At 35.1% G+C, this 13733-nt stretch overlaps 1 protein-coding gene across 16 annotated transcripts in view; it reads right to left on the bottom strand.

The window, feature by feature from the left end:
- Window positions 1-13733, bottom strand: part of PCDH15 (protocadherin related 15) — a 699366-nt gene that overhangs the window by 233747 nt on the left and 451886 nt on the right. For 15 of the 16 annotated variants that reach the window (XM_024121304.2, XM_055081163.1, XM_024121303.2 and 12 more), the window contains one exon: window positions 1248-1327. The exons of the other annotated variant lie outside the window; for it this stretch is intronic. In XM_024121304.2, the coding sequence (XP_023977072.1) occupies window positions 1248-1327 (80 nt within the window). The remainder of the gene's footprint in view (window positions 1-1247; window positions 1328-13733) is intronic. 16 annotated transcript variants of the gene reach the window in all.

Genomic DNA, 13733 nt, shown 5'->3' with positions numbered 1-13733 from the left:
CATGCCTCACGGGCCCAGCCGCTCCGCGGCATGTGGGATCTTCCCGGACCGGGGCACGAACCCGTGGTCCCCTGCATCGGCAGGCGGACTCGCAACCACTGCGCCACCAGGGAAGCCCCAGACATCTATTCTTATACCAGTACCACACAGTCCTGATTACTGTTAAAGTATCCCTTTTACAAAGTTTTCTTTCTTTAAGAATGATTTTAAATTATAATTACTTATGATTAGTATGTACCTATGGGGGAAAATTCAAAATAGTAAATCTCTCCATTTTTTAAATGGAAGTTTATTCATCTGTGAAATCTAAAAATCTGGGAAATATTGTATCCAGGCATACAAACTCATGGTTGTACCATCCTCGTCAATGCAAAGTTGCAGGTGTTTTTTTCTTACAAGATCAAGTGACCACACAGGGTTCTCTCGATTTGGCATTGTGTACCACATGTTCCTGAGACTGAAGCAGAGCCTGGTTAATTTGTCAAATTTTTCACTTAATACTCATGGGCTACATTTAGATTTCCATCCTTTTAGGGAGTAAAACCACTCAGGACCACACAGAAAACATCAGAGATAGCAAGAATATCTTTTGACAACCAGCCACACGTAACAACAGAGCAGCTACTTTGCTGTTGAAGAAGAGAAACAAAGCTAACGTCAATGCCTTCTTTAATGCCTGCTGTCAGTTTCCTCAATAGTTATGACTGACATTATCTCTGATATGTTCAGAGAAGTGAGTAGAATGACATGGACGTAGACCTCAAAGGGGCTTAGAATGGGCATGAAATATTTTTACCTTAGCTTTTTTAGAGTATACCTATATTACTCAAAAATTGAAGGATGAACTTTGGTGGCACCTTAAATACATCTGAATTACACTTTTTCTTACAAAATTCCCTTTGAACAATTTAGTGTCGTTACTCTTCGTAGAAATATCCTTGTTATTACGAGTAGCTGACAATTTCAAAGGGATCTAATTAATCCCAGGTTATACCTGCAAATGAACTGTTTCCACCTCAGTGGATTTTACCTAGGAAAAATTATTAAAATAAATAAACAGTCTCCTGGGTATGATTTCTGGATTCAGAATGATCCCCCGCAGCTCTCATTAACACTCGTAGAAAAAAAAAGGAAAATAAAACTACAAAGGGCTGAAAGTCTCTGATTAGAAGTCTGTCCTCTTGCTACCAGTACACTGCTTAACATTTTAAAAAGAAAAATAAATTTAGAAATTATTTTTAACTTACGTTTCTGAAAGATTAAAAACTCGCTGTGGATCTCCATTCTCAATGGCATATGTTATTGGATCTCCCTCTCGATCAGTTGCCTTCAGAGAGAAAACATACTTTAATTTTCAAGTAATTGATATGTCTTCCATTCAGTATAGTGATTTGAAACTAATAGCACAGAAGATCCATGATACCTTAAAGTATAAAGATTAAAACATGGGCAAATGACTAGATGTAAAATAAAGAATTTCATTTCTGATACCAGCGTTTCTGCCATTTTATATCATCTGAAAGTTGTAACAATGAATAAGAATAATATCTCCTGAATGTATACATAATCTTATCTGGGAAATACAATAATGATTTTCCTATGGTTTACTTATTTAATTTTATATGAATAATTCAAACAAATGTGTTGGAATCTACATAAATGTTTACAGTGTCAAGAAATTATTTAATGCACTAGTTTTTCTTTTTCTGCTCAGAATATATTGTCTGCAAAGCTTTATGGTTAAGAATTCTAAATCTGGAGCCAGAGAGCCTGAATAAAAAATTGGGCTCCATTTACTAATTGTGTGATTGTTTCTTAATTTCTTCATTTGTAAAATGAGAACTATAACAATACAAAAGTTAATAGATGTTGAGAGGTTTAAGTGAAATAATGTATATTAAAACACACAGACTAAATCTGGCATATTGTAAGTTTCAGTAAATATTAACCTTTTTTTCCCTTCTTCACTCAAGTCATAGTAGAAAAAATCTACAGCTTCTGACTTTGAATTCTGAGTTTCTCTTACCCAAAATAAAGGTACACACTCTATATTGTGGCACTGGAGTCTGGGATTTTACCAACTAAAATATCCAATAAGTTCCTTTTCAATTATCCATTAAGTTCCCTTATGGAAGACTTGGGTGAAGAAAGAAATCTGAATGATATAAAAGGGATGGGTGAGGGATCTGCCTAAGCATGACCCCAGGGGGAGGGGAAATATTGTTTATTTATAAGTTACTCGGCTGGAAGAGATACCAACCTCTCTGACTGACAGGCACTGCCCTGAAGTTGGCAGGACCTACAAAAGTGGTGGTTATGTTGGGCCTTTTCAAACACCGGACAATAACTGTCCCAGCCATAAGAGACTGATTATGAAATCCCATGTCCAGACCAACAGGGAGCACTGTTTCTGCAGGTAGATTAGATGGCTTTGACATGGATTTCAGAGTCCTGGTCATGGGACAGCCCTATCAGCTACCACAGTGGATGGGTGGCCAGAAATGTCTCTTGGACCACATAAACTCCAAAGTCCAGAGACAACTGAATAATAACGTAATATTTATTAAATGCCAGGTTTTGTAGGAGAAGCTTTGTAGGATTAGTTAAAAGTGTCTCCTCCATAAAACACTTCCTTCACATGGCTTCCATAACATCATATTCTCCTGCTTTTAATTCTACCTTATCAGCTACTACCTCTTTTCCTTGGCTGATTTTTCCTCATGTATAAGACATGTTTACATAGGATGCTCCAAAGGTTTGTTCTTGGACTTCACTTACTTTGTCACCTCGTCCAACTGCAGAGCTTTAAAACTCTTTCTATGTTGAAGACTCTCATATCTCTAAACCAGCCCTGTCCTCTGAATTTCAGACCTATATCCAATTGCCTGTTTGATCCCCAATTAGATGAATTATAAACACCCTCAATTTAAAATGTTAAAACTCCCCTATCCTGATCTCTCTCTGCTACTCTCCCACTGCTCAAGAAGACAACAACCTGCTGCTTTCAGTATTCATTATCTCAGTAAATAGCAGAAACTACATCCTTCTACTTGCTTGACCTTAACTGAACATTCTTACCCCTCAGTGTAATCCATCGGCAAATTCCATTGCGTCTATATTTAGAATATCTGAAGTTATCTGGCTGCTGGCTGTCTCTGAACTCCAAATACCATCTCCCTCATGGATTATGTAATAACCATCTGACTAGTGCTCCTGCTTTCTCCTTTGCACCTTCACCGCAGCCCTTTTTTTTTTTTTTTCCGGTACGCGGGCCTCTCACTGTTGTGGCCTCTCCCTTTGCGGAGCACAGGCTCTGGACGCGCAGGCTCAGCGGCCATGGCTCACGGGCCTAGCCGCTCCGCGGCACGTGGGATCTTCCCAGACCGGGGCACGAACCTGCGTCCCCTGCATCAGCAGGCGGACTCTCAACCACTGCGCCACCAGGGAAGCCCCAGCCCATTTTTAGTTAAGCAAAGTGACCATTTTTCCCTGGCCAAGATTTTATTTTATTTTTTAGTAAGGCTATGGCATTATTATGCATTATTACATACAAACACACACACACACACACACAAAATGGAATAAAATAAAATAGTAAAATACAATGAAATAATAAACTACTTTTGATAATGCCTTTGAAACATTCCAATTAAATCTAAATCTAAAATTTTAAATTTCATTAAATTAATTATAATGTAAGTGCAAGGGCAGAGAGTAAGAAACAAAATAATTAAACACCTACACACAGTCAATGGGATTAACGGTACATGGTTGATATTTTCCCCTTGTTTTCTGTCCTTTTCCAGACAAGTATTAATAAAAAAGATAAAATGGAACTACAAATAATGATACTCAGTTAACTTCCTGGAGAAACACAGAATTATGCTGTATCTGGAGACTACATTTTATTACTAAAAAGTTCACACTAAATGTTTTCTGTTTTCCTCTTTCAATCATTTTAATGTCATATTGTTATAGATATTATCAATTCCTTTTTGTTTGTTTTTGGTATGTGGTTATTGTTGTTGTTGTTTTTGAGAGAAAATTTGTCTTGTGTTTTCATAAAAGCCAGAAGAAATAGATTCTGAAGCAAGATAACTTTGTGTAAACAACTTTAAATCCAGATTAATGTTAAACCTTTCTTCTAATGTATCAGATCTACTCTAATATTTAATATTATTTTCGTGGGGTGAGAGCACTTTGAATGCTGTTACTTTGTTTATATAACTCATTATTTTGTTACTAAAATAACAATAGAGAGGAATTCCTAGAGGACTCTCAATGTTTTTTTCAGCCCAATTAATTACTTTCAATCCCTGAGGTACTGTGGAATATTTCTTCAGTTTTGTTTGACCATTTAAATACCTCAAACTTTTAAGGATTGTTAGAGCCAATAATTTGCCTATTTCATTCATATGTGAGTTTGTGCCCTTACTGGAAACTTTGGAGACGCACGATTTAGAAGATAATCCTATTTGATTGTTTTCTTCTTTTTATCCTCTTAGCCAATCCTTTGTTGTTGCTTCAGGATCTGTGGCAAACAGTGTAGTAATTAGGAAGGATTCATAATTTCTTGGTCAACTAAACAAGGGGGAATGGTGCTGTCTAGATCAGAGTTCTGAAATCTATCCATTACATGTTGTTACTACTTGTTTCAATACCATGTATCTCTATGTACCAACATCAAAAGGGAGAAATAATGCATAATAATTGGAAAAATCAGCAGAAACAATAACTCTTGGAGTATTAAGATTTGATAATGTGCATATGTGTGACCTAAAATATATTTCTAAAAACATTTTTTAAATAGTTTTTTTTCTATATATGAGTCTAGCCAGCCTTCTCTACATGATGGGCAGAGATTTATATATGATATAGAATAGTGAATCCTTAAGTTAAAATTTTCTGACTGCTTATTAGATGTCAGACATTATATTCGCATGCCTTATCTCTTTTAAGCCTTGCAATAACCTTACAGTCAAAAGGGAAATGCAGAAGACTTCAATTCTATTACTCTCTCTGTCACCATTCCAATTAGAGTTCTGTATAATTAATTGGAAGATACATCTTTTTTTTAATCTAGAGATAACAGTGACTGTTTCATCTTTAAAAAGGAGAGTCTACTATTAGTTAATATTTTCCATAGTATAACAGACAGGAATTACTCAGCCTTAGTATAAAAACATTTCTTATGCCTTTATTTTTAATCAGTCAATTCTGATACGAGCCCTTTATTCAAGATCTGAGAGAAGTATAACAGTAGTCATCTTCCCTGGGCTTATCATAGAGCTTACTAGGTAGGCTCTGGAGCCAAGCACCTGGGTTCCAGACCTGGTTATACTATTATCTTTCAGGCAAGATACCTAATTTCAATATTAACAACAATATTCACTTATTAATTCAACAAATATTTATTGAATATCTACACTGTGTTAAGCACTGGGACTTCAGCAGAGAACAACACAGATAAAAATGTTTCCTTTGTGCAGTTTACATTGTAGTGTGGGAGACAGAGAAAAAATAAAATAATTAATTAATTTATAGGTATTTATATAGAATATATTATATATAATTACTTATATAGAATATATATTATAGTTATATATAATTTATATATAAAATTATATATATATAATTAACATATAGTTATATAATACGGTTTTCAGATCCATATAAGTGCTACAAAAATATAAAATAATTCAGGAAGGACATATGGGAGGGCAGGGTGAGAGTTTGCACTTACAAAGAGGTTATCAGGAAAGCTATCAGAAAAATGTAAAAATTTGGCAGGACAGGAATAAAGACATAGACATAGAGAATGGACTTGAGGACACAGAGAGGTTGAAGGGTAAGCTGGGACGAGGTAAGAGAGTAGCGTGGACATATATACACTACCAAATGTAAAATAGACAGCTAGTGGGAAGCAGCTGCATAGCACAGGGAGATCAGCTAGGTGCTTTGTGACCACCTAGAGGGGTGGAATAGGGAGGGTGGGAGGGAGACACAAGAGGGAGGGGATATGGGGATATATGTATATGTATAGCTGATTCACTTTGTTGTACAGCAGCAACTAACACAACATTGTAAAGCAATTATACTCCAATAAAGATGTTAAAAAAAATTGGCAAACATTTGTAAAAGGTGAGAGAGCAAGTCATGTGGGGAAGGGCCCTCCAGGTGGAGGGCACAGCAACTTAAAAGGTCCTGAGGTGGATACATGCCTAATGAGTTTGAGGAAGAGCAAGCACCTGGAAGACTTGCTCAGGTTTTTCTTGGCCTCAGGTAAACAACCTGAGTTATTTAACCTCAGGTTAAATGACTGAATGACGCTCACTTCAGATAGCTAGCAAGTAATGCAATTGAGTCATCGGTTTGCTGATACATGTTTACAGCATCTGAACTAAAATAAAGCAAGCTTTTTCTTTATTTTTGCTTGACAAAGAGTATCTTTAAAGATTGAAGCAACTCTTCCTTCTAGTCTGCTCCAGCAGATTACCCACTGCATCTAAATTCAAGTCACCCGTTTTTCAGAAGCACCAACAGGAACCCAAAAGGATTTATCTAAATAAGCAGCGTGCTTAGAGACTGGAAAATAGAAATTTTGAAAAAGAAAACAAATCTTTTCTAAACTAATATTCTGTTCATGTTAAAGATGAACACAACCATCAAATACCATCTGGTAGAGTGCACTTTATGCACACAGAATGATTCTACACATTTCACAGGACGTTAAGACAAAGTACTTGCCCATAGGGATTCTAAAATAGATAAAATGAACATATTTAGATGGTCTTTTCTTTTCTCACTTAGGCAAACAAGTTCTGATTTATGTTATTAAACTGCTTAAGAGCAGGAACTGAAGCTTTCAATTCAGGACAGCAGTTTTTCCAAAAATGTGTGTGCACTCCTAGGATTAAATTATTGGTCTTTTAACAAAGTAATGTGTATGAATATATTTCAATATGACTTAATCTTTACATTTTTATGTCAAGTAGTGTTTTGTCATTTATGATTCTGATATAAAATTTCCTTTTTGAGATAAGTTCATTTATGTAAAAAAGTCAGTTTATTCAATTTTTTTTTTAAAAAGTAAATAATATGCAAAGATAGCACATCTGAAACTTAAAAATGCAGCTAATCTAGAATGACACTGTATTACATGAGCATCCCTTAAAGACCTTTCATCCTGTCCATTTATTATACTATATTTTGCTACTTCATTCACTTTCTCTCTTCCTATATGATTATGATTATTAACACTTTCTCCTCAGGTCTCCAGTTTATCCTACCCCATCTTTATTCTCAGCTGGTGATCCTGATTACTGTTTCACTGAGAAAACTGAAGCAATCTTCTGCAAGCACTCCGAATTTTATATATATATATGTATATATATACAATCCTGTAACTATACACTACATCTTTCCTCCTATTACTGATAATGTACTGTCTGATCGCCCATCTAGGGCAAGATATGAGGAAAGAGTTTTGCATTCTACTTTTTCTAATTGTTCTCTTCTCATCCTCTCTAAAACCATTTCAATCATATTTCTAAACCTCCCACAACTACTGCACTGAAACTGCTCTTTTCAACATCACCAATGAATTCCTTATTCGTAAAACCACTGGTCAATTCACAATCCTTGTTTTTGCTTGTTTCTTAGCTTTGTTGGGTTATTTTTCATTGGACCTATCAGTAGCATAGACATTAGATCAGACACAACTGATCTCTGCCTTCTCCCTGATACAATTTCTACCCTTAGTTTCCAGGACACACGTTCCTCTGGGTCTCCATTCCTGGTCCTCTTCTCCTCAGCAAAATTAGTCTTTGGATGTCTTTTACATTCACTCCCTTAAGACTCTCATCCAATCTCAAAGTTTTACACAGTATTTAAAAAGCTCAAGACTTCAAATGTGTATTTTTAGTCCATATCTCTTCCCTAAAATCATACCCAACTCTCTACTCAATAGCTTCAATTACATGTCAAAAGACATTTCAAATTTAACATGTCCAAAACTGAATTACTCCTTTGACATTTTTTTTTTATTCTGGTTAATGGAAAATCAATCCTTCTAGTTGCTCAAGCCATATATTAGTAGCCTTGTTAACTTATGTCTTCCTTCCACATCCAATCATCAATGAAACCTGTAGTTTCTACCTGCAAAATACAACGAGGTTGAAACCTCTTCTCACCATTTCCAGCAATATCACTCCAAGCCTAGTCTGGACTACTGAAATAAAATTTAAACTAATTTCCATAATTTCTTACATGCCTGCACCACGGACTATTCTCGATAGAGAATCTAGAATGTTCCTTTAAAATTTTAAGTGTATTCTTGACATTGCTCTACTCAAATTCTGCCATTAGTACTTGATTTCACTCAGAGTAGTTATCTCCACACCTTCCCAATTACCTGATGGTTTCATTTCTACAATTTTCCTTCTCACTTACTTTATTCCAGTCCCACTAGTATCTCTGCTCTTCCTCAAGCACGCCAGGCAGGCCTGAACTTCAGGGTCTTTGTACTTGTACCTGAAATACTCTTCCCCAGATAAGCAGGTGGTTCAACCTCTCTCACCTTCTTCAGCTCTTTGCTAATGTCACGTCAGTGAAATTATCACTGATCAAATTGCAATCCCCCATGTACTCCCTCACCACTTTCCCTCCTGTATTCTTCCTTATAGCACTATCACCTTCTAAAATTCTATATAACTCATTTATGTATTTTGTGAATTTTCTTCTCCTACTAGAATGTAAGCTCCATGAAGTCAGATATGCTTTCTGCTTTGTTACTGATATGCTTTAGTACTTACAGTGTGGGCCCACCTTTGCACTTCCTGTGCCTGGGAGGATAAATTTAGTGCAATGAAGGAAGTAGGAAGTGTAGTGCCCAGTTTTGTCTTATACTTCACTCAACTATATTTACAGTTAGAAAAAATATCTTGCTTTGATATCCATCTTACACACTCTGTGTCTGTCTCTCTCAATTTCTTCCAAACTCAAGACAGAAAAGAGAGGTGTATGTGTGTGTGTGTGTGTGTGTGTGAATGTGTGTGTGTGCATGTTACTTTTATTCTACATCTTAAGAATAAATGCCTTATGTCAAAACATATTCCAAAGGGGTATTAGTGAACATTTCATTAGAGCCAACTAGTATTTCACATATCTTTACCTCTAAACACCAGAAGATTTCCTTATTACATTAATAAATGTTCCACATGAATAATAAGGGCTGAAATGCGAAGTTAAGGATAATGTGGATTGTATGAACAAAGTGTAAGGACCCAAGGAGTCCTTTGTCTTTTGGAACAGAACCCAAAAGTTGATTCCATGAGTTCCACCTAATGATTCAGAGTTTCTTATTGCCTGACACTAACTAAATATTAACTGAGTTCTGTTGCTAAAATACTGCTCCGTTTGCCTAGAGTGAACTTAATTGTAAGATGTTTTCAGATACATGAAAATCTTACTTGCTAAAAAAATGTACATGTGTAGTAGTATTTGGCCTGAGACATACTTTTCTAAGCAATAGCAAAGTTGTGACAGAGAACACTAATCATATTTTACCACCACCTATTGGTAGCTATTTAATAATAGTCAATAATAATCTAATTATTGTATAAAGACATTTGGCTCTGGCCAGTTTACAACATTCAACACTTGGTAATACACTGAATAGATACAATTCAGAAACAACATTTTAAAAGCTAAAATATATCTTTCTATAAGGTGGCTATTGTTCAGTTTTAAATAAATTGAAGTGCTTTTATTGTTGTTGTTGTCTTTTTCAGGCTTATAAAGGTCCAGAGACCTACAAATCCTACACTTAAACTTTTGCACTTTAGTGCCAGGGTTTCTCAAGTCCAACCTCAGAACCTACATACAATTCTAACTAGCTAGTTTTCCCAGACTTCAGTACGTTAAAAAAAGATTTATTTTCAAAATAATAGTGTTAATAGACCCAGGCAAACTGAATGAAGTAAGCATACAGCTAATGGTGTGACAGCATTGAGGGGAACAAGCAGAAAAATCTACCTTAAAAAAGATATGATAAATTAGCATGGGGTCAGAGGTCAATTGTTAATTAAGCCTCAAATATCACAGTACCATCTGTTGATATAAATATGGAATCTAATTTAGGAACTATTCGCAGTATCCTGAGTTCAATAAGCCAAAAAAAAATGTTTGGGCAACTAATATAAACAAAATATTTAATGCTAGGAATCAGGGATAAGTTATTCAATACAGTCCCCACCTTTGAGAAAATTCTTATCATTTATGACATAAATACTGAGAGTTAAATAATGTTTAGTATACTTTGGTTAAGCATACACTTGTAAAAATAAACCAGAGCCAGTAATCACAAGATTGGGGTCTAGTTCTAATTATCTCACTTTTAACTACCTGAACTGGGGTGTGTCATTGGACCTATATTCGCAACCATAAAATATAATAGGAATAAATAACACTTGAAATATATAATCTATATAGTTGATGTAGAATCAAATGAAGCAATAAGATGTTTAGAAAATTCTAGAATTCTATTCAAATAAAAAGTATTGCTTAAGGAATTAATTTAAGTTATAGCTAAGATCTTGGGATTTGGAGTAGAAAAAATTAGGAATGAAATCTGTCACTTATTAGCTACATAATTTTGGGCAAGTCACTAAACCTGTTTATGTCTCAGTGACTCCATGTACGATATTGAAATAAAATGGCATCTAACTCAGGGTTGCCGTGATGACTAAATGAAAGAGCCCACATCTAGAATGCAGCTTACTGCGTAGCATGTACTTAATAAATACTTACTATTGATGTTAATATTTAGAAAGATGAAAAATACATAATACAATTTAGAAAAAAATCTGTAAAGTGTTGTTTTTCAAAGAGCATACCCTTCAGGTATCAGTAGGATTCATTCTTATGGATGACTTGACAATGTAGGACACATGATATGTTACCATATCAGCAAACAGGTAAAACAAAATTTCTCCCTAACTACCTGAAGATTCATTTTTTTTGTTGTCTTACCTACAAAATGTGTCATCTACAATATTGCAAAAAGGACAAATTCAGTGGAATCCATGATTCATAAAAAACAATATCTAATATGCATTATTCTAAACCCATAAATATATTGTCAAGATTATCCTCTTAATATATTTCTGCAGTTGATATTTTCATTAAAAACTGAGTGAGAATGGAGTACACAATGGTGACATTTCTGGAATGACAGAATGAGGAGCTCTGTGGTCCCTATTCCACTAAGAAAACTCTAACTACTAAAAAAATACTTGTAAAAATTAAAGTTTCTGTAAATTGTTCTAAAAGTATACAGTATCTGGAGAAACACTGCTTTAAGAAAATCTATTAAATCTCAGTAAGAAGGACAAGTCTGTGGCATTTGAGCAATAAGCTGTTTCCTTGCAACCCCCAGCCAGCACTGCATCATGGGAGCTCTACTTCTCGGAGGTGCAGCCAGGATCCTAGGACTCCTTCTCCCCCAGAGATCCAGCCTAAGATTATGGTGTCTGCCCTTGAGGTACTGGCCAACTCCAGCTCCATGTTGCAGAAGCCCAGCATCTGAGAAGCCTGACATTTCTTTCTGTCCACAATGGAATGAAATTAGAAATCAATAACACAAAGAAAATTTCAAAATTCACAAATATGTGAAAATTAAACAAGGGACTCCTAAATATCCAGTGGGTAAAATAGAAAATACAAAGAAAATTAGAAAACATTTCTAAATGAATGGGGAAAAAAAAAAAAAGACAACCACACTAAAACTTAAGCAATACTATAAGGCAGTTCTTAGAGAAAATTTTAGAGTTATAAACATCTGTATCTAAAAAGGGAAAAGTTCTCAAATCAATAACTTTTCATCTTAAGACAGTGAAAAAAGAGAGCAAAATAAAACAAAAGCAAGCAGAGGACAAGAAATAATAAAAACTAGAGTGGCAGTTAATGACATAAAAATAGGAAAATGACAGAAAAAAAATCAATGAAATCAAAAGTTGGTATTTTGAAAAGACCAAAATTGACAAGCCTCTAGTCAGATTGATTAAGAAAAAAGAGAGAAGATTCAAATTACTAATAACATTAACGGAAGAGGGTGCATCACTACTGACTTTAGAGCAATAAAACAGATTATAAGGGAATGCTATGAAAAATTTTACCAGCATATTAAATAACTTAGATGAAATGAACAAACTCCTAGAAATACACAATTACCAAAACTGATTCAAGATGATAAAGGAAATCTGAATAAACCTAAAAACAAGTAAAAAGATTGGATTAGTAATTTAAAAAAAAAAAAAAAGACATTTCCCAAAAAGAAAAGACCAGGCCCAACTGACTTTATTAGTAAATTCTACCAATCATCTAAGGAAGTCACACAATCTTCACAATCTCTTCCAAAATATAACAGAGGAAACACTTTCTAACTAATTATATAAAGTTTATATTACCCTGATACCAAAACCAAACAGAGGTACCCAAAGAAAAGAATGCCACAGATCAGTGTAGCTGATGAAAACAGAAGTAAAAACTGTTAACCAAATACTAGCAATTCAAATTCAGCAATACATAAAAATGATTATACACAATGGCCAAAGGGGATTTATCACAGGTATACAAAGTTGTTTCAATACAAGAAAACCAATTAATGTAATACAGAGATAAAATAAAGAAAAATTTATCATATCAGAAGAATCAGAGAAAGAATGACAAAATCCAATACCTTTTTGTGATAAAAACACTTAATAAACTAGGGATATATGGGAACTTCCTCAACCTGATAAAGAACAACTACGGAAATCCACCAACTAGCATCAATGTTGAAAGACTAAAAGCTTTCCCCCTATAATCAGTAATAAGACAAAGATTTCCACTCAAAAGTTTTATATAACAATGTACTGAAAGTACTAGCTAGAGTAATTAGGCGAGAAAAAGAAATAAAAGTCATCCATAAAGGAAGAACTACAACTATCTCCATTTGCAGATGACAGGATCTTTTAAATAGATAATCCTATAGAATCCACTAAAACAACTATTAGACTAATAAATGAGTTCAGTAAGGATGTAGGATACAAGATCAATAAAAAAAATCCACAGTATTTCTATACACCAATGATGAACAATCGGCAATGAAATTAAGGGGAATATTCTACTTAATAAAATTAAAAATAAAATAAAATACTTAGGAATAAATTTAACAAGGCAAGTAGAAAAGCTGTCACCTGAGAACAACAAAACATCGTTGGCAGTGACCGACATGGGGAGTCAGAGATTGAGTGGGGCGTTGGAAGTTAAATAAAGCAAAGGGAACATTTCTTGTTGTCACAGCAGCCTGGTATAGGCTTGGGGCACACCCAAGTGGGGCAAAGGAAGGCGTTCAAACAGCTGGAATGGGATGTTAGAGCCCAAGGGAAATTAGCAGCGCTTCTGTGAGAGGGTCAGTGTGGGAGTGGTGGCCCGGTGTGGTTGCAAAACCCAAAGAGGATTATTAGAGCATTTGCATGGCCTGTTGTGGGGGACTGTGTTGTAGGGTTATGGTGCTGTAAGCACAAGAAGGACACAGTGGGACATCAGTCTATAGTGGGATGTCAACATAAGTGGAATGAAGAAGGCAACAGTTCAGTGGATGGTGGTAGCTGCAGGTCTTGTGAAGTGATGGTGTGAAGTGTTGAAGCTTGAACTCAGGAAGGAGGGTGTTTGCATGGCCCTGTACAGGA

The sequence above is a fragment of the Physeter macrocephalus genome, chromosome 20 (assembly GCF_002837175.3).
Source record: "Physeter macrocephalus isolate SW-GA chromosome 20, ASM283717v5, whole genome shotgun sequence".
Classification (NCBI taxonomy): domain Eukaryota; kingdom Metazoa; phylum Chordata; class Mammalia; order Artiodactyla; family Physeteridae; genus Physeter; species Physeter macrocephalus.
Note: the sequence above shows the minus strand (reverse complement) of the source record. Positions and strands in the feature narration are given on the sequence as shown.